Source organism: Neophocaena asiaeorientalis, unplaced genomic scaffold (assembly GCF_003031525.2).
Source record: "Neophocaena asiaeorientalis asiaeorientalis breed wild unplaced genomic scaffold, Neophocaena_asiaeorientalis_V1.1 scaffold150, whole genome shotgun sequence".
In the NCBI taxonomy this organism is placed as follows: Eukaryota; Metazoa; Chordata; class Mammalia; order Artiodactyla; family Phocoenidae; genus Neophocaena; species Neophocaena asiaeorientalis.
In genome coordinates, this window is record NW_020176571.1 from 11,614,933 (window position 1) to 11,635,651 (window position 20,719).

The following is a 20,719-nucleotide window of genomic DNA, read 5'->3' on the forward strand; positions in this document are numbered from 1 at the left end:
TCAACATCCCATGTCAGGCACCGTGGAAGCGGCTGGGGCTATGAAGATAGATGAGACAAGGTCTCTGCTTAGAGGGGTTTACATTCTAATAAGGGAGATTAGAATGGAAACTAAGGGCAATAGAGTGGTACAGATGATGTGATAGAAATACATAAAGCAGCCAATGCAGTACCAAGAGGACAGGTGATTTCTTTCTGGAAGGGTCAAGGAAGACTATACAGCCACGTTAAAGTATTAAAGACTCCGGAGCCACATTAAAGAATACTAATGCCATACACTCACCCCTGGCAGCGAGCATTCATAAAACACCCATGGCGTCAGTGACCGGGACCCATGGGGGTAACCAAACCTCTGAACCTACCTTCTGAAGCTTTTCTTCTTGTTGACTCCCAAATCAAAGTTTCTTTCCAGGCCTCCACAGACAGCTCCCGTGCATGTGTTTTTCGGCAGAATCAGGTAGGTCTACTGTCACTGCAAGTGTAACCATGCACATTGGGGCTACACTGCCCAGGCACACGCAGTCAGTTCTGTTCACTGGGAGGGAGAAGGGGTAGACTGTACTCCCTGGCCCCTAGGCCCTGAAAATCTGCCAGGAGCAACCTTCCCTACCTCTCCTTCCCTCCCCCCTCCTCTACCGACCTATCATCTCCAGATAGAGACGGTGGTGCCAGGAAGACGGAAGGGGGCTGGGCCCCTGAGTTGCCACCTGGAGGAGAAACCCCCGCCTGCAATGGCCCATGATGTGATCCAGTAACACATTTCTATCGCGTCGTCATGAGATGCTAGCATCGTCGGCTATGGCAGTCAACGTACCCTTAACTAATACGGCAGCCCGAGGATGACCTTTACGACCATGTTCCATCTCAGTAACGGTGGGAGTTTTTCAGGGCAGTGGTGTGTGACTACCCTATAAAATTCCCAGGAGACAGGTTAAAGGTGAGACAGAACAGAGAGAGGGTAACCCACAAGGCACATACGGGCTCAGGAAAAGGCCGCAGAATCACGATGGATTCTTTTAATAAATAAACTTTTCTATGGCAATACATGTACTCTTCTCCAGAAGTGGTTTTCCTCCAAGTTAGATCTCTCCTTCTCTCTCTCTCTCTCTCTTTTTTTTTTCCAAACCCCATAACAAGACCATTACTCAGGAAACCCACTCACATTTTTGAACCACATGTGAGGCTACTGACTCTGAATCTGAGTCGTGGGTTTCAGTGAAAAATAGGCCCCGGAGTAGTTCCACATCACTGAAAGCTCAAACGTGCAGGAGGCCAGGAGGCTTGGTGTGTGGGGAGATTCTGAGCCTGCGTGTCATGGTGAGTCCAGGGCAGTGGAAAGGACTTCAAAGCCAGCTGATACGACATAATTTTGTTCGGTTCTGAGAACGCCAAAACATCCACAGGGCTGTTTCAACAGGAAAAGTTAACTGCAACCACTGCTGCCTTTACAAACACAAATAACAAAATCGTCTTGGAAGGGTTCTTTCATGTTCAAAATCACCCGGATCACATCCTCCCTTATCCAATGAACTTGGGAAGCAGGACAGCACAGGGCCCAGCCGTACAGCAGATGGAATGGTTTAGAAAAAGGGACTGTGTGGGTGGAGAGAAATTCAACTGAGACTCTGCCCCTGAGTGTGACTCAGTGGCTTCATCTGTGAAATGGACATAGTGATGGTAGCTTTCTCACAGGGCTTCAAAAAATAAAGAAGATAATGTGTGAGGGGCTGAAAACAATTCCTCGAATAACTTAGTATATTACATGGCTCTTCAGGACAAGCACGCCTCTCACCATCTCCAAGGGCCATCTTGGGATTCTTGAATACATTTGATAAGAGCATCTGAAGCCGGTGCCTGTGCTGGGCTGGCTCAGTTTCCCCAGGGTGACACCTGAACCACCCCCTCCCATTCCACCCCCAACAGTCACGGACCTTGGGATATAAAAGAGGTGCAGCCTGTGACCCAAGGAGGACCCTCGTGCCATAGGCATATGGTGCCAAACAGGAGCTGATCCTCTAGATCAGAGCCCTGCACTGCCCACACCTGGCTTTCGACTTTGGTTCTCTGCTACCAAGTGCATCACAAAACCCACACTAGCGGGTTTCCCAGCAGAGCAATGCCAGGGCCTGGTTCACATCCAGTGAAAACATCTGCAATAGTGCAAGCAATCTGTGCAAATCTGTTGCACTAACACTCTGTCTGAAAAGCTGGCTACTTGTTCTGAAACCAACAAGTCAATTTGTACAAACTGCAATATGTAAGTACACCTGGGCAGGCAGCACTTGTGAACACCACTGAATGCCTCCGTGAACCAGCTGCTTTGTTCGCCACCGGGCATAAGAAGAGCTTCCTCCGCAGGGCTGCGCTGACAGCTCCTTGCTGTTGGTGCCTGGTGGTTTGGGGAAGCAGAGTGACGTGATCGCAACAGTACAGACTTGCGAGTCACGGTGCTCTGCCACCTAGCAGCCCTGTGCCCTGGAGAAGTCACCCTACTATCTCTGAGCCTAAGCGTCCCCACGAAAGGCAAACCTGGTCTAATTGTTGCCATGGAATGATCAGCTCCCATTCCACCTTCCCGTTCACCAGCGAGGGTCTTCATGGAGGAGGGACTCTGTGGGCTCTGGACCAGTGATTTCCAAATGAGGCTCCAGGCCTCCTCTCTGCAGCTTCAACGAGAGAAACTGCTTTTACCTCTTTCATATGGTGGGATACTATATAAAATTTCATAGTTTAAAAAATGCTATTTCTGCTTAAGAAAAATTTTATACACTGACCTAGGATATCCGAGAGAAAAGATGATTTGCAGGATATACAGAAGTTGCAGAGTTAGTCCAAATTTCAGTCGTTCCACTTACTGTGTGACAAGCTACTTAACTTATATCTGAGTTTCAATTTCCTCATCTATAAAGTGGGGAATATAGGTGAAAGTTTTCAGCACATAAGAGTTCAGTTCCTGTTTTCCTTTCTTTAAGAATAGATGGGAAGGAAGAAGCCCTTAGCATATGATAGCAGCTCAGAGTAAGAAACCATAAAATAGGACAAGCTCTGGAAGATCTGTAGGTATTATTCACCATTTGTGTGTGTGTGTGTGTTATTCCCAGATTTTCCATTATCTGAAAGACATCATGTGTTCATCAACATGTTCAAGCTGGAGACATTATCTCCTACTCCATGGCCACGTTTGAGGGATAAGACTGACCTCTTCAGGGTAGGGCAGGTGGGGCAGCCCAGAAAAGCAGTGGGAATTGGGCCAAGTGCCTGGAATCACAGTCAGAAAGGAAAGAGCCCAAGCAATCAGCCTGGACTAGGACCATCTGGGCCTGGCAGGAGCCCTGGTTCATTGCCCAATTGGTCCCAGCACCAAACTAAATGTAATATGCCTAAAGCCCTTCAGGAAGCATCTCAGCTGTTAAAATATCCCCATTGACACAGAAATCTAGATTCTGGATCTCACTTCCCTTATCCCAATTTAGTTTAGAATCTAAGAGTATGGTTCTTAGTAATTCCTTTTATCTTATCAGAATTTTACTAGCTTTTAATTTGATAGCCTTTCTTTCACAAATGTGATGTAATACACCTGAACATTTGGGTACTAGAAGATATGTTTTTCCTGGTACCTGGGTATCTCTCCATCAAAAAAACGGAGGATATCTTATAAAACTGAGTTCAGAGCACTGGCTTCTCCCGCTTCTTTTCTGTCCTAAACATGCAAACAGAAAGGAACAAAGAGGCCAGGAAAGGAGGCTGTGACGTGGTGTGAGCCTGTGACGCAGTGTGGGAGTCGGTCCTGGAGAGGCCTGCAGAAAAGAAGGAACTGACAAACCAAGATGGTGGAAAGAGAATGGGTTGGGTTGGGGGGGAAGATGGGAGTACATACTAAAATTCCTGTTGGGGTCCCGGAACTGCTGGAAGCAGAACCCTTATCTGGGTATTGCCTAGAGCAACCACAGCTTTTTTGAGCATGTTAAGTTTTGTTTAAAATAAGGAAAAGAAGCTCCAAGAGAAGGGTGGTAAAATGGTAACTGCCTTCCCCTCCTAATTCATTCCCAGGAGCCCTTGACACAACCCTTACAAAGATCTCTGAGCAGACTAACTTAAAAGCGTGGCTTTGGGAAAAACTAAATGTCACAAGTATAAAATCACAGCCTCTGGGAAGTCAGCACTGATTTTAGGTGGTTTTAGGGTATAATTTTGCCCCAGGAGACCAATAAGACTAGCACCAGGGATAAATACAGCAAGAAGCAAACAGTTCTTTAGATTGTATGTTCTCTGATGGCAGAGGCTACATCTAGGATGCTCTTTGAACATGCAGTTCTTAAAGCAGACACTTACAAAATGTTTACTGAACGAATTTGTCTTTTCCTACCCAGAAACAACCAGTCTTTACAAAAATCCCTTTATTGAGTCTGTTCAACTTTCTGATATAGTTCCATGTAAGCACTGAGAAGAAAGAGAGCGGAACAAGCCTAGTGAGATATCCACCCAGCAGCAACTCAGCTTCTATAAATTTAATTTTAGAAAACAAATGAATCTCAAACTTTCCTATAATTTTTTTAAGAGAAAAGTAGGAAAGGAATAGTTTTAAGTGATTAGAGTATCTCTCACATTAGCTTCCCATGACCCAGTGCCTCTTAAGGGCAGGGGAGGGAAAGAGATACAATTTACTGGTTATCTTTTACAAGCAGTACAAGCCTACAATCCCTGGGATAAGGAAACTTACTAGCTCTTGATTTGAGGACAGTTCCCCAAAGGCAGTGCAGCCACTAAGCTCCAAAAGGAATAAGTTAGCCCTGATGAGCTGAGGAGGCATAGATCAGAGTTCAGGGCACTGGAAGCAGCTGGAAATTCTGAAAAGGGAAACCAGAGTGGAAGCATTTGTGAAGAGAATGGCTGCAGAAATCTGTAAGTGAACCCACCCAGTTCACACAAGGCAACATCACCCAATGCTTACCACAGTGGCCACTGCAAGGTTGAGAAAGGTCGCTGCGCTGGGAGACATCAGAGGTTCAGCCCAGGAAAAGTGAAGAGAGCTGTTTAACTCCTTGGGTATCCAGCTGAGATGTAAAATATCCTGTGAATTCATCCCCCATAAAAGGGCATGCCTTAGAAGTAAGGACTCCACTGTGAAAACTATTTTCTTTTTTTTTTTTGCGGTACACGGGCCTCTCACTGTTGTGGCCTCTCCCGCTGCATGGGCCTAGCCACTCCACGGCATGTGGGATCTTCCTGGACCGGGGCACGACCCCGTGTCCCCTGCATTGGCAGGTGGACTCTCAACCACTGCGCCACCAGGGAAGCCCTGAAAACTACTCTTGATAGCTATAGACAAAGCTTGAAATCAAGTCCTGACAAGATTTTCAGAGAAGAGATAGTTTGTAGATAGAGTCCCATCAAATTAGAAGATCTTGTAAAACACACTGAACTTGCCATAATTCATCCTAGCAAAGCATAAAACCAAAGCTATACAAGCTCAAAGTGATCAGCCAATATACAGCTGATTGCTGGAATAAGAATAAACATTCTTCCGAGGAAGATAACATATTCTAAAATATCTAAAACATGTCATTTACAATGTCAAGTATATATAATAAAAAACTACTACACATGCAGAGAAATAGGAAAATAGGACCCATATTGCGGGAGAAAAAAGCCATCAACAGAAACTGAGCCTGAGAGGGCCCAAATGTTGGGTTTAGCAGGTAGATTATAAAGCAGCCTTTCTTTGTTATGGGAAAAAAGGAAAGTTGCTCAAAGGATTAAAGGGAAATATTCTTTTAGTGAGTGAGCAGACAGAAAGTCTCAGCAGAGAAATGGAAGCTATATAAAAGAACTAAGTGTAAATTCTAGAACTGATAAAATACAATAACTGAAAAGAAAATTCACTGGATTGACTCAACACATTCTGGAAGACAGATCACAGGGGGGAAAAGAAGAGTTGGTGAAGCTGAATACATATTGACATAAATTTCCAATCTGAAGAATAGGGAAGAGATGGATTTTTAAAATATTAACAGAGAATCAGTGATCTTTGGGGTATAGTAAGATACCTGACCTAACATACATGTAATAGAAGTCTGAAGAGAAGAAAAGAAAAAAAAAAGCAGAAAAAAATATTGTAAGGAAAAAGCGCTTCTAATAATAGGAAAACACTGACTTAAAAATCCAGAAACTCACTGACCCCCACATAGAATAAACACCAAGAAAACCACCTTCATCAGTTTTATAATCAACCTGCTGAAGATGAAAGATACAGAAAAGAATCTTAAAAGCAGCCAGAGGAAAAAATAAGAATGATGACTGACTTATCATCAGGAACAATATAAGCCCAAAATCAATGGAATGACATTTTTAAAGCTCTAGAATAAAAAGTAGTAACCTAGATTTCTATATACAGTAAAAAAAAAAAAAAATATATATATATATACTTTGAAAAGCAAGGTGACTCCAAGTTTGAGCCAAGATGGGAGTCAGAGGGACTGGATTTACCCTCCAGCCTGAAATAATATGTGCTTCACACACATATGTATTCACATACATATGTGAACATTTTTCAAGATATTGAACACTGGGCAATGAAAGATGAAAAAAATGCAGAAAACCCTACAACTGTTCCAGCTTTCTGCCTAGGGATTGCTTTCAAGCTTCAGTGCGGGGAGGGAGAACCCATGTGGAATTCAGCAGACTCCTTGAGTTGAGGAGACAAAGTTTAAAGTGTGGCAAGGGCAAGGGAGCTAAAATTACAGCACAGAGTAATAGAGAGGAGAAAGCTGCATGAGGAGAGAGCTCTGGAGATATGCATAGGGTCCCCATAGAGTCCTAAGCTGAGGATGGATCATTGCATGCCTATGAGAAAACTGCTCAAGCCTGAGGAAAGAACCACCTGAAAGCATTAGAGGAACAGTTCTCAGAGCTCACACAGAACCAGGAATAGTCCTTATTACCACCTGCTACAGTGGAAAACATAATTCATGGAACAATAGGTTGAGGAACCAGAAGGGTTTTGCTACAACAGTGAGATAAAGTTAGTTATAATGTAAATATTGCTCTGGTTTCACCAAACAAAGCTTAAAGGCAAGATCAAACTCTTACCAAGTAATTTAATAGCATCCCCAAACAAAGCACAATAATATTTAAAGGTATACAAAAGTATCCAGCACCTAACACAATAAAGGTAAAATTCACAATATCTGGCAACCAATTAAAAATTACATTAAAAATGAAAGACACAGAAAAGAATCTTGAAAGTAGCCAGAGCTTTTAAAATTATCAAGCATACAAAGAAGCAAGAAAATAAAACCCATAATAAAGAAAAAAATCAATCATAACTAACCTAGAATTTATGAAGATGATAGAATAAACAAGAGTAGTAAGACAGATATTTTTACTGCTTCCATACGATTGATAAAATTGAAGAAATATTGAGCAAGTTGAGACATGGAAGAAATTTTTTCAAAAAGTAAAACTTCTAAATATGAAAACTCTAATATGAGATGAAAAACACAAATGGAAGAGATTAAAAGCAGAATAGAAATTGCAGAAGAAAAGATTAGTGAACTTGAAGACAGAAATAGAAATTACCCAAAATGAAACACAGAGGAAAAAAAACTGGGTAAAAAATTAACAGAGGAAAAAAAACTAGGTAAAAAATTAACAGAGTACCAGTGACCTTGGGAAAACTTCAAATGGCCTAGCACACATGAAACTGGAGTCTCCCAAGGGGAGAAGGCAGGAAGGACAGAAGAAAAAAAAAATAGTGATGACTGAAACTTTACCAAATTTAGTAAAAACTATAATCCCACAGTTTCCAAAAGCTCAATGAACATCAAGAAACAGGCAGTAAACTACACAAAGGCCATAAGCAAATGGCTTAATGCCAGTGATGAGAGCTCCACTCTGGCAGCAGCAGTAGGTAACTGATTCCAGTAGCAGTAGGTAACTCTAATTTCTAGATTTTTCCCCTAAGTTTTCAGAACCCCATCACTGCACTCCTTCAGAGGTAAACTGTCCAGAACCTTCTCTCTCTTCAAGTCTCTGTCCCAGCTCTACAGGGGATCTCTCCTCTGTGGTCTTGAGGCATCAGCACCAACACCAGACAGTGCCTCTTCTTCAGTGGTCTGTGCCCAAGCTCCCAGGGCCCTTCCTTCTTCAGGCTTCTAATTGCTGATAAACCCAACCCCTTCCCTGTGCAGCCCTAGCCCAAGGGATGGGGGTTGCTTTCCCATTATTACTACCTCCGTGGTATCACAGTGTTTCCTTTTTGCCTGTTTAACCAATTCCTTATGTTAAATACTGTTTAAACAACAGAGAAGGATGATTGCATCTTTTTTGGGCAAAAGTATAAACATTAAAAAAATCATTTTATAGAATTTCAAAGATGTGCAGAGGAGTGCACATATAAGTTAAGTAGCCAGAGTTGAAACACGTTGGTTCTTGAGCTGTTCTCTCAGTTTCCAATCTACCCCTTTATTCCCATCTTTGTGATCTGGGGCTTTGCCAGGTGGGTGACCAATAGATTCTGTCCAAAAAGTGTGCTACAGGGACACAGGAAGCTAGAGGGGAAACAAGGGACTTGCTTTTTTTCTGTTTTATTTCCTGTTTCTATCAACATCACCCTAATAATAGTTCTTCACTCTATAAGTAGTGATTGATTGCCTGTAGGTTCCAGTGACCCCGCAATCCCAGTAGCAGCCTCCTTGTTCCCTCTCAGAAATTCCAGTACCAGCTGCCTGGGCTGCTCTCCTCTGAGGTCTGAGTCCCAGCTCCATGGATTTGCTGAACTATTTCTTCCGCTGAATTCTTTTCTGAATTCCTGAGGCAACAGCACCAGTTAGGCTGTGCCCCCTTCTCCGAGGTTTACCAGTTGTGGCGTCTTTCCTCCAAACTTCTCATCCCAGTGGCCTAACTCCTCAGATGTTGGGATACAAACTCTCCCTCAAGCTTTTAAATTCCATTAATCCCAAGTCTTCTCTTGGTCTCCACATCCCAGAGGGAGGTAACTACTTCCTGCAATTACTACCTTGGTGATATTTTCCTTTGGAATTTTATAGCATAAAGACATACTTATAAATGATACCAATTCTTTTCATGTCAGATATGCTATATTACACACAGGTTATTTGAACTTTTCCATGCCAATTTCTTTTGTCTTATACCTACATTTTCAGAGATTTTCAATAAGGGCTAAGTTATAAATGTGCATCGGTGCTTATGAAATGGGAAGGATCTACAATAATTATTATTCTCATGTTTGCCTCACTTTGTCCAAGGGACGACGTTACGGAGAGACTGAGAAATGGAAGACAAGAGATTCTCATATCCCTCATGATTTGGGGAAAGTTAGCCTGTAGGAAGCTAAGCCTCCTCATCTATAAGATACAACTCACAGATTACTGTAGATCTCTAACAAAGCGTTTATGTGGAAGCACTTTGTAACCACAAATGGTGTGTAAGTTTGTTTTTACTAGATGGTGAAAGAAAAGATGATGAAATAAGAGAGGTGAAAAGAAGAGAAACAACTGAAGAAAGTATTCTAGAAAAGTTTCTACCCACTCAGAACTCCACTGGGAATCAGTTAAAAAAAAAAAAAAAAAGGAAGAGCGTGGGCCTCTGTTTTTCCCATTCCATGCAACCCTGATCCCCACTCTGCACGCCAAAGGTCCCTTTTGCCAACGAGACAGAAGCCATTTATTAATGTACGGCAAATACTGTTTATTGCAGACTTTCCAGCTGACTCATGTGAAAAAGGCACTATGAAAATTAATGAATCTAGATAATCTCTCTAAATGGATTTATGTTAAAATATACAACATTCTTACATAACATCTGTTTTATATATGTGAAATAATATAACATTTAATGACAAAAATCATGTTTTCAAAAATAACATTTGTTGAAGGTTAAGTCTCTTTCCTTTCTCTACCTAGAATCTTTCACAGGATTAAAATATGTGTATATTATTTCTTATTACCGGAAAAAAACTTGACACAGATAAACTCATAAAATGGCCCCAATTTGCTCTTAAGTACTTATATCAATATTCAGAACTGAGGCCTTCATTAAGCAGAATACTGTAACACACACCAATGCAGGCTGTTTCCGGTGACCGAGTTTGAATGTATATGACCTCTTTTACACTTGTGCTTTCTCGTATATAAGAACACAGTATAGATAATAAGAAGAATATAAACTGAATCAAAATACAAGCTATACAAGGAATTGGGATCAACAGAGCCACGACAGATAAAATGTCTCGGGAATGCTCCAAAGGTTTCTATTTGTATGTCCACGGCCTTGTTGTATTTTACAGTTCATTCAGTGTTTTAATCTTTTTTAAAAACTGTTGGCATTAAGAACTTTAAATAAATCTAAACATTCGATTACGGAGTATATTGAAGAAGAGACCTAAGTAAGCAGAGGCTAGCCTTTATAAAGGAAGCTACACCCTGGATGATACATACCATAGTCACAGGCAAAACTGAAACTGTTTAGATTTTGAATCATGGGCAATATCTCTGTTTTGTTGCAATAAATAAACTCACCACTGTCAAAAAAAAAAAAAGTCTGCTTAGGCATTGAGATGGGGATGAAATAATTAATCCAATAAAGGAAACCTCACCTTGGTAAAGTAGGCAAAATATTCCCAAGGTGAGAAATTCTGTTTAAAATGTTTTCATTTTAATAAAAATAACAGGCCCAGGAGCAAGTTGTCTGCTTACTTATGTTTGCGTTGTTTCTATATGGCGATAAATTCTGTACACCAAGAAATGAGAATCTGACATTCCCTTCATGTCTTCTTAAAACAAAGCACGTTGGAATAATGCCAAGAATAATGGAGTTTAAAAACTAATTAGTGACTGCTTCCCTCATCAAAAGATTCCACTCCTGAATCGCTAGCAGCAGCACTGATTTTTTCCTGTCGTCTTCGCATGATTTCTTGCAACTCAGAGCTGCCGTTGTTATCCTGAAAAACAAACATGGTTCGGACGAGACGGTTACTGGTTTGTGAGGCTGCAAATCATGTCATGAAATGGCTTAGGCTAAAAGTTCTTTGTGTTTTTCTTCTCATGTCTCTAAGGGGAAAACTGAAGGCCGCCCTTTATATAAGTGATGATGCTGGACTTCACTAACATCACATTTTCACTTATACTGTCTTAAGGCAATTCATTCACCATGCCTTTCACTTGAACCTGTTAAAGATAAATCAGCAATGCATGTGGAATGCTCTAGATTCCCTGGGGGAAAGAAGAGATTGTACAAGAAGCACAAAAAGATGGTAAATTATCAAAGAATGCTCTTTAGGTCAAGTAAGATACTCATCTATCTACCTTAGGGGATTCTAAATCAGGCCCAAAGCCCCTTCTTCAGAAGACACCAAGTTTGCTCATACCAAAGGGTTCTGACCTTCTGACATCTTGTTGGCTTTTGTCCTTTCCAAACCTGGCCTACAGTCCCTATGCACCCTCCTTATTCCTCTCTCATCTACAGAAATCTCTGGCAACACAGGTGAGTAATATGAACATGAACTAGATACAAGAGAAGGGCATGATGGGAAGGTGCCTGGGGAAGACGGAGAACCTCAGGTAAGAAGTCTCTGCCTTAATTCACATCCAGAGGAACAGGAGCTAGAGGCCAGGAGCACATGGGAAGTCAGGGGAAATGACAGTGATAGGGAGTCTGGACTGAAGGAATTCAGAAAGGTTAGGAATATGGAACTTTCTATCATAACCCTTAAGGAGGAATTTATACATTCTTAACAAAATTAGAAGGTATAATGGCAACAAAACTGCCTCAGAAAAGATATAATCCCGACTCACATTCAATATACAGAAAGTCTAATACAGAATCAACCAAGATGAATGTCGCAGGAAAAATTTCCAAGGGAAATATAATTTCTCCTGAGTGAGAATGGTTACAGGGTTGTATGCACGAAGCTATTTTACTGAGTTATTTAACTGTTGAATGTATACAATAAACCTGCTAGAGATAATTACGTATTGATTTCACGCCAAAGCCTATACCCTTTCATTGGAGTCTAAGTTTAATTTTCATGAAAGCTATTGAGAGCGGTGAGATGTAACAGTTAGAAACTACTACCCTTACACAGCCCACGTTAAGTAGAGTAGGATATTGAAACCTTAAGTATAGCCAATCTAGAAAACATTTACTCTTTTTCTTTCATAGAAACAGCTATAACTAAAGAATTACTCTTCATGGCCCGCTGTTTTCAATGATCCCTATCTAATATTTTCCCTCTGATTATTTATATGCATAAGCAGGCCTAAGGCACACAGCCACAGTTTTAAGACTTTATAACCTCTAACCTGCTAGAATCTCCAAACTAAATATTAAGGACAGGTAAAAGAATTCTGGCCTCTTAAGTCATTTACTCACCCGAAGTAAATGAGTAAATAAAATTCCTACAGAGGTAGTGCACGTAAAATGAGAACATTAGGCTTTTCATTAGATATCCAAAAGTATATGAAGCTCAAGCTTCATGTTATAGGAGCACTTATAACAAATTACTCTCCCTGAAAATGCTCGCTAAGGGTGTCCAGTGACAGATTACTAAAGCTGAATCAAGTTGAATTCAGCTCTGCATGAAAGGCAAAGAAAGCGACCTATATGGACATAAATATTGTTTCCAGAGCTTTCGAGTTGCAGTCCATACTCTTGGCTAATGTAGAAAAACACCACCTTAGGTTGAGAAGTCGTACCTCTAATGCCGCTTTCTGTACAGTGATTTGGCTAAAGACTCTGGCCCCTTCAGGGCAGACGGTTCTCAGTTCATCTTTATTGAGAGAGAAAAGCTGTGCACCATTTAATACTCCAAGACTATTGACAGTTCTGAAAAAACAAAAGGAGGAAAAGAGGGAAATAGAGCATTAAAAATACTGTCTGGATTTGTGGTTGCCAAGGAGGAGGGATGGACTGGGAGTCTGGGGTTAGCAGATGCAAACTATTATATAGAGGACGGATAAACAAGGCCTACTATATAACACAGGGAACTACAGACAACATCCTGGGCTGAACCATAATGGAAAAGAATATAAAAAAGAATGCACACAGGTGTATAAGTGAGCTACTTTGCTGTACAGCAGAAATTAGCACAACATTGTAAATCAACTATACTTCAATAAAAACTAATTAAAAATAGGGCTTCCCTGGTGGCGCAGTGGTTGAGAGTCCACCTGCCGATGCAGGGGACGCGGGTTCGTGCCCCGGTCCGGGAAGATCCCACATGCCGCGGAGCGGCTGGGCCCGTGAGCCATGGCCGCTGAGCCTGCACGTCCGGAGCCTGTGCTCCGCAACGGGAGAGGCCACAACAGTGAGGGGCCCGCGTACCGCAAAAAAAAAAAAAATTAAAACAAACAAATAAATAAATAAAATACTGTCTGGATAAAACAAAAGAAAGATTTCTGGTCCTGCTACAACCTCTCTTTTCTAGGTGTTCCATACACTGGAACTCATAAATGGTGCTAGGGTGCTTAGGGCAATGACAGGGGACGGTCATGATAACGACCCTGAGGCTATATAAGATCATTGATCATGAAGCGTCAAAAAAGAGTCAACTGGGTTTATTATCTTTACTGTGTATTACCAATTTCTTGAAATTTGGTGTTTCGTAGAAGGAATGGATAACTTTCTAGTAGCCGGGCAACTGACTAACCAGTGTACCTCATGTTTTCAGTCACACTGGGTGAGTCTATAATGTGCCAAGTGCTCTTGAATATGTATTAGTCAAATAGTTCAAATACGTATATTCAAGTATGTTTACCAAATACACAAGAAAATGTTTACAAGTTTTTAATTATAGACAAATAGAAACTTCACTGTGGCTTTCCTAAAGGAAAGCTCTATTAGATTATAATCTACAGTAAGTAATGTCACCTATTTTTTATTTGCCTGGGATCTCTATGCTGCAGCGGGAGAAAAGGTTCTGCTTTATGTCCTCTGCGGTCTGTGGAGTCTAGGTAAGACTACAGACCTATCCTGTGTGACCCTCTGAGGCAGAAAGACAGCCACCAGCCTCAAAGCTGCCAAGAGACTGCTTGAGGGACCAATGATGAACAGACACCACCATCTAGAAAATGGGGTGCCATCAAATGATAGTTATTTCTCCTTCCTCCAATTTTTTTTTTTTTTTAGCTAAAAATGGCTAGAGTCATTTCCTGAGCATGGAAACAGATGCAGTTCGGGTTCTCACATTTTCTAAGAGTCACTTGTGACATCTTAGTGATCAAATTGAAAACACTGCATGTTATACACACAGAACTGTGAAGTATCCCCAGAGAGACTTACACAGGGTTGAACCCCTTTGACTGCAACCATGTCTTCACGTCCTCTGGGGTGGAGTCATAAGTGATATTGACAACTGGCACATTCTGCCGTGGCACGTGGAACTTCTTCTGGGCGGCGCTCCGACCAATGGTCAGTCTGTGGATGAGTTCATCCTGCACTTCCTCCATCTGAGATTTCCTTCCTAGATACCAACACAGAGGAGGTTAGTTTTGAAAGCCCTAACAGCTGTTGCTCTTCTAGAACCCCAGTGCCAAGAATCCTTTGACCCCAACAGGACTTACGATCTAGTATTCCTACCATCTTTCCTTTCATGCTCACCAAGTATAAACTCTGTGATCAATTATTAAAATCACTCCCTGTCTCTTCTTTCTTCATTGTGTTCATCTGGCAAGCCCCCCCACCCTTGTTAAATCTCACTTTCTGTTTATTCTGTGCTGCACCTGCATGCCAAATCGAACACAACAATGCTGAGTGAGCTCATGTTACATTCATGATCATGAGCCTCCACTGGGCTGTTAATGGTCTGTGACATTCATACTACATTTCCTGAGGCCAGTGGCTTTCAACTGGGGGAAATTTTAACCACAGGGTACATCTGGCAATGGCTAGAGATACTTTGGGATGTCACAAACAGGGGGCAAGGGGCAAGGAAGCTACAGTCATGCAGTGGGTAGAGGCCCGGGATGCACAAAACATTCTGCAATGCACACAGGTCACGTTGCTACGTCAGAGAATTATCTAGCCCCAAACGTCCACAGGGGCTCAGGTTGAGAAATCCTGCCCGGGACCGTATAACTGTCCATGGTCAGACAAGCATTTCCTATCTTCTTCCTTCTGCAAACCTCCAGTTCCCAGTCCTCAGTCCTCTCCCTGAGCTGATGATTTCACATGCATAATTTCTGAGTAAATAAAGAAGTTAAAAGAAAACCTCCTGAAGTTCCCCCAGCAGCTCTCCTTACCACTAGCACTTTCCCCGTACACTCTGCCAGCCCTCCTTCTATTACATTATAGATGAACTGTTTCCACTCTCCTCAGGCCAGCCCCTCTACATATGCACTAGACTCCGTGTCCTCTGTCTGTTTGAATACTTTGACAGTAATTTCCCCCCTGCTTCTCCCATGTTATCAATTTTCCTCTTTTACTGAATCATTTCATCCGCTTACAAGCATGCTATTATTTTATTTCTCTCATGTTTAAATGAGCCCTTTCTTAACCCCACGTCCCCTGCCAGCTACGGCCCATTTCTCTGCTCCCCTTTTAGCAAAACTCCATGAGAAGCTGTCTATACCAGCTGACTCCAATTCCCATTCTCCAATTTCCTCTTGAATTCACTGCGATCAGGTTTTTGGCCCCATCCCTCCATGCCATTTTGCTCAACTCCAATGGTTGATCCCAGTCGTTTCCTCATTTAATCTATCAGCAACATTTGAAGAAGGCGCTCCCTCCTTGAAACACTTTCTTCTTATGGCCTTCAGGACACCACACTCTCTGATTTTCCTCCTGTCTTACTGGCCTCTCCTCAGCATCCTTTTCTCAGATGCTCATCTCATCTCCCCAACTCTCCAGGACACAGTCCTTGGACCTCTTCTGTGTCTGCACTCACTCCATCAATGACTGTTGTGCCTGGTCTCCTGGTTTTAAATGCCATTTAAAAGCTGATGACTACCCAAATTACTTCTCTAGTCCAGACTGGTCCTCAGAACTCTAGACCAATATACATCAACTGCCTATTTGATATATTCATTGGATGTCTATTAGCTATCTCAAACATAACATGTTCAAATCTGAATTACTCATCTTCTTCCTGAAGCTTACTTTTATGCTAGACTTCCCAACTTGGTAATTCTATTTTTCCAGTTCTCCCAACAAAATACCATGTAGGTATGCCTGACTCCCCTTTGCCCTCGATTATATCCAATCCATCGGCAAATCCTGTTGGTCCTACCATTAGAATACATCACACAGCCCAATCACTTCACTCCATTTTTTTCTATTAGCAGCCTGGTCTGAGCCACCAGCCTATTTACAGGTCTCTCTGCTTCTACTCTCCATGACCCCACTCTTCACTCTTCATCCTTTTCTCAATATAACAAAGTGATGCATTTAAAATGTGAGTCAGACACACACACACACACACACACACACACACACACACACACACACACACACACACACACAGATACATTATTTGTATATCACCTTCAAGAATTAAGTGCAAAGAACTGATATAGTAATCCAATTAACTAACTTGGCAAGTGACAGTGACCTGGTCACTAAGGAAGCTTTTGTGACCATTGTTCTGATTGTTTTTTTCAGGGAAAGTATTTTTAGAAAGTGTTTGGTGCCCCTGGGAAATAAATGAAAGTGTGAAATAGTCAAATAGTGTTATTTCAGCCTAATTTTTTTTAATGCCTCAAGTACTCAGGAAACCTTTTGAAAAAGAAAGAAGTCAAAAGAAAGGGAAATAAGAGAAGGGAAGGGAGGAAAGGAGGGAGGATGAGGGGGCTAAAGAGAGTAAGAGGGAATATTATTGATTGTCACATTTAAGTAATACAGGACATGCATTTCATTAGTTAACTCTTTTAAATCAGTACAATGTAGTCACACTGCCATACAACATAGGAGTACATCTCAAAGAAATACAAGAGAAAAAGTATAACCACACTAAAATAGTTATCTCCTTATCTGTTGACTTAGCCACTGTGGGATCATTTCCAGTCCACAGCATAACCTCTTTCCAGGGAATATAAAAACCTCTTCTAATGTGTTCCTGGTTTGGGTTTCCATTTGCAATGTTCTAGCACATAACAACACACCAGACTAACTTTACACCTCTTTCTAAAACAACACTTCTGATTACAAAAGATTAAACTCATATAAAAGGACTAACATTTCAAAGGAAATGGAAGACATGCAAAACAACTGAAGCATTGATATCTTTAAAAGTGATGAAGAGAACCTTTTTGAATCTTACGACAAGTCAAACTGAATAGCTTATATGACACAGGGCTCCAAGCAGCTAGTTTGAATAAATGCAGTAAACACTTCAGAAAAGGAGCCGGGTTCTCGCTACTTGTGACATTTTAAAAATAGGCCTGTTACTTTTCTCCCTTGTTCATAGCTATTTGGTAACATTTTTATGGGTGAGTATTCAATTTACAGCTCCTTCCATTTTACTCTTATCAGAAGTCTAGGCCATAAGCAGAGAACGCAAGTACCACAAAAGGTATATTTTGAAAGAGACCTGGTTACCAGTAAAGAAGCATGTCTATTTGGTTCTAAAAAGACCGTTGAGAAGCCCCAATACTCGTTCAGTAGAAATGTTCTTCAAAAAAGTGCTCAAGAAAGCAAGCTATCAAGAAAATATTTGTTTTATAAAAAGGACTATAGTTAATGTCAAACTATACTTCTGAGCTATCTTTAAAAGGAACATTACATAAGTAAACGCAAAATTTTATTAGTTTAAGGAAACAAGTACATGTGTAAATTTGGGGACATATGTTTATGTTTTACATACCAGTGTCACCCTTTGACTTAAGAAAAACAGACTTGAAAATGATGAGTCACAATTATCAGGCGGGTTCTCTATCTTTAAAGTATCCTCACCATGCCTCTTTCCCATTAGGTTATTCTTAGTTTCTTAGACTAGGACAAAGAACAAACTGTCCCAGCCCACAGACTGTTCCAAAACTGGGCCTGGATGCCTATGAACCCTGATCCCAGGCCTGGAAAAAGAGTGCCACTGTGTCAAAGATTACCGCGCTGACGTAACAAAGAAGGGAGATGTTATAAACTTGTGGGAAGAATGAAGAAAGTTTCTGAGAGGAAAATTTTCCTTAGGGAAATCAATAAAAACATTTACAGAACTTTCTCATCTCAAAACTATGTCTTTCGTGTCTGAAAAAAAATAAAAGCATCTTTTCAAAAAATACACAAAAATATTTTAAAATTTAGTTGCCAGTTATATTCATGCACACACACTCTCATACACACACATGCACAGGCATAGTTGTTTTTGCCACACAGAAAGAGCTAATCATTTTTCCAAAACTTCAGTTTTCCATTAGTTCTTTGGTAAGGTCACGATATGGATGAGAAGGTAATTTAAATTGGCTATACTTCAGCTGAGAAAGTAATGTATAAAAGTAGGTTTGTGCTTATTGCATTTAACCAGAATTTCTAGAACAATTAAATAGTAATAGTTTCAGTGTCTTCTTTTTAATTTTTTTTAAATCAAGAGTGACCACAACTGAAGAGACAGGGCTATGATTTACTGAGATGAGAACTTCAATCTGAAGTTCCAGTCTCAGCTATAAAGTTAACAGTTCAAAACTTGTATCTGGACTCAGGCACAGGGAGCCTGCTGAGCTCCCAGCCTAATCCCCTGCCCTTTCCAGGTCACGTGGGTCCTTGGGGGCATAGGACGGAGGCCGGGGAGATCAGGAGAGGCAGGCGGGAGGGGCCCTCCCAGAACCCAGACCGGAGGAGCAGCAGAGGAGAGGAGGGCATTTGCCCCACCCACTCGAGCCCAGGAAGCCTGCTAGGCTCCCAGGTGAGGTCCCCCGCCCTCTGAGACTGGGGTGGGGTGCACGCCTAGGCCCCTTCTGTTCCTTGAGCCTAAGCCCCACCCCCCACAGCCCCCAGGGCCTTTTCCAGCCCTGTGGGTCCTGAGCATTGGCCCCACCCACCACCCAAACCTCACCCTTGCTTAGGCCCCGCCCTCCAGAGCCAAGGTCTTTCCATCCCCCAGCTTTGTTTTCCTTTCCCTCCTCCTCCTTTTTACTACTGTGGTACTGATGTACCTTCTGGTTGTTGATTCATCTATAGTTTTATTTTTACATTCTTTCTAACATATCTGTTAGTTTCCTAGTCTGATTTTATTTTTTACTTTGTTGTTTCTCTCTCTTTTTTTTTTTGCCACCCCACGTGGCTTGCAAGATCTTGATTTGCGATCCTGGGGTTGAGGGGAGCTCCTGCAGTGGGAGCTCCAAGTCTGAACCACTGGACTAACAGAGAACCTCAGACCCCAGGGAATATTCATCAGAGTGAGGTCTCACAGAGTTCCTCATCTCAGCACCAAGACTCAGCTCAACCCAATAACCTACAAACACCAGTGTTGGAAGCCTCAGGCCAAACGACCAGTAAAACAGGAACACAATCGCACACATTAAAAAAAAAATGAGATGGCAAAAAAAAAATGTCACAGATGATGGAGCAAGGTAAAACCCTACAAGACCAAATAAATGAAGAGGAAATAGGCAATCTACCTGAAAAAGAATTCAGAGTAATGATAGTTAAGATAACCCAGAATCTTGGAAACAGAATGGAAGCATGGATTGAGCAAATACAAGAAATGTTTAACAAAGATCTAGAAGAACTAAAGAACAAACAGAGATGAAACAGTAACTGAAATGAAAAATACACTAGAATGAATCAATAACAGAATAATGGTGGCAGAAGAATGAATAAGTGAGCTGCAAGACAAAATGGTCGAAATAACTGCCAAGGAGTAGAATAAAGAAAAAAGAATGAAAAGAATTGAAGACAATCTCAGAGACCTCTGGGACAACACTAAACATACCAACATTCAAATTATAGGCGTCCCAGAGGAAGAAGAGAAAAAGAAAGGGTCTGAGAAAATATTTGAAGAGATTATAGTCGAAAACTTCCCTAACATGGGAGAGGAAATAGTGACCCAAGTCCAGGAAGCATGGAGAGTCCCATACAGGATAAACCCTAGGAAAAACACACCAAGACACATATCAATCAAACTAACAAAAATTAAATTCAAAGAAAAAATATTAAAAGCAGCAAGGGAAAAACAAAAAATAACATACAAAGGAATCCCCAGAAGGTTGTCAGCTGACTTTTCAGTGGAAATTCTGCAGGCCAGAGGGAGTGGCAGGATATACTTAAAGGGATGAAAGAGAAAAACCTATAACCAAGATTACCCTACCCAGCAAGGATCTCATTCAGATTCAATGGAGAAGTCAAAAGCTTTTCAGACAAACAAAAGGTAAGAGAATTCAGCACCACCAAACCAGCGTTACAACAAATGCTAAAGAAATTCCTCTAAGCGGGGAAACACAGAGGAGAAAAAGGCCCACAAAAACAAACCCAAAACAATTAAGAAAATGGTAATAGGAACATACATATGGATAACAACCCTGAATGTAAATGCCCCAACCAAAAGACACAGACTGGCTGAATGGACACAAAAATATGACCCATATGTATGCTGTCTACAAGAGACCCACTTCAGACCTAGGGACGCATACAGACTGAAAGTGAAGGGATGGAAAAAGATATTTCATGCAAATGGAAATCAAAAGAAAGCTGGAGTAGTAATACTTGTATCAGATAAAATAGACTTTAAAATAAAGACTGTTACAAGAGATAATGAGGGACACTACATAATGATC

General features: G+C 41.3%; 1 protein-coding gene across 6 annotated transcripts in view; it reads right to left on the reverse strand.

Moving 5' to 3' along the window:
* Window positions 1-9,686: 9,686 nt before the first annotated feature.
* The window catches only part of EPS8 (EGFR pathway substrate 8, signaling adaptor), a 187,817-nt gene continuing 176,784 nt past the window's right edge, over window positions 9,687-20,719 (reverse strand). For 5 of the 6 annotated variants that reach the window (XM_024733470.1, XM_024733468.1, XM_024733466.1 and 2 more), the window contains 3 exons: window positions 14,298-14,478; window positions 12,713-12,842; window positions 9,687-10,959 (listed from right to left, as the gene is read on the reverse strand). In XM_024733470.1, the coding sequence (XP_024589238.1) occupies window positions 10,846-10,959; window positions 12,713-12,842; window positions 14,298-14,478 (425 nt within the window). In that variant the 3' untranslated portion in view covers window positions 9,687-10,845. The remainder of the gene's footprint in view (window positions 10,960-12,712; window positions 12,843-14,297; window positions 14,479-20,719) is intronic. The other variant, XM_024733472.1, reaches the window with a different exon arrangement.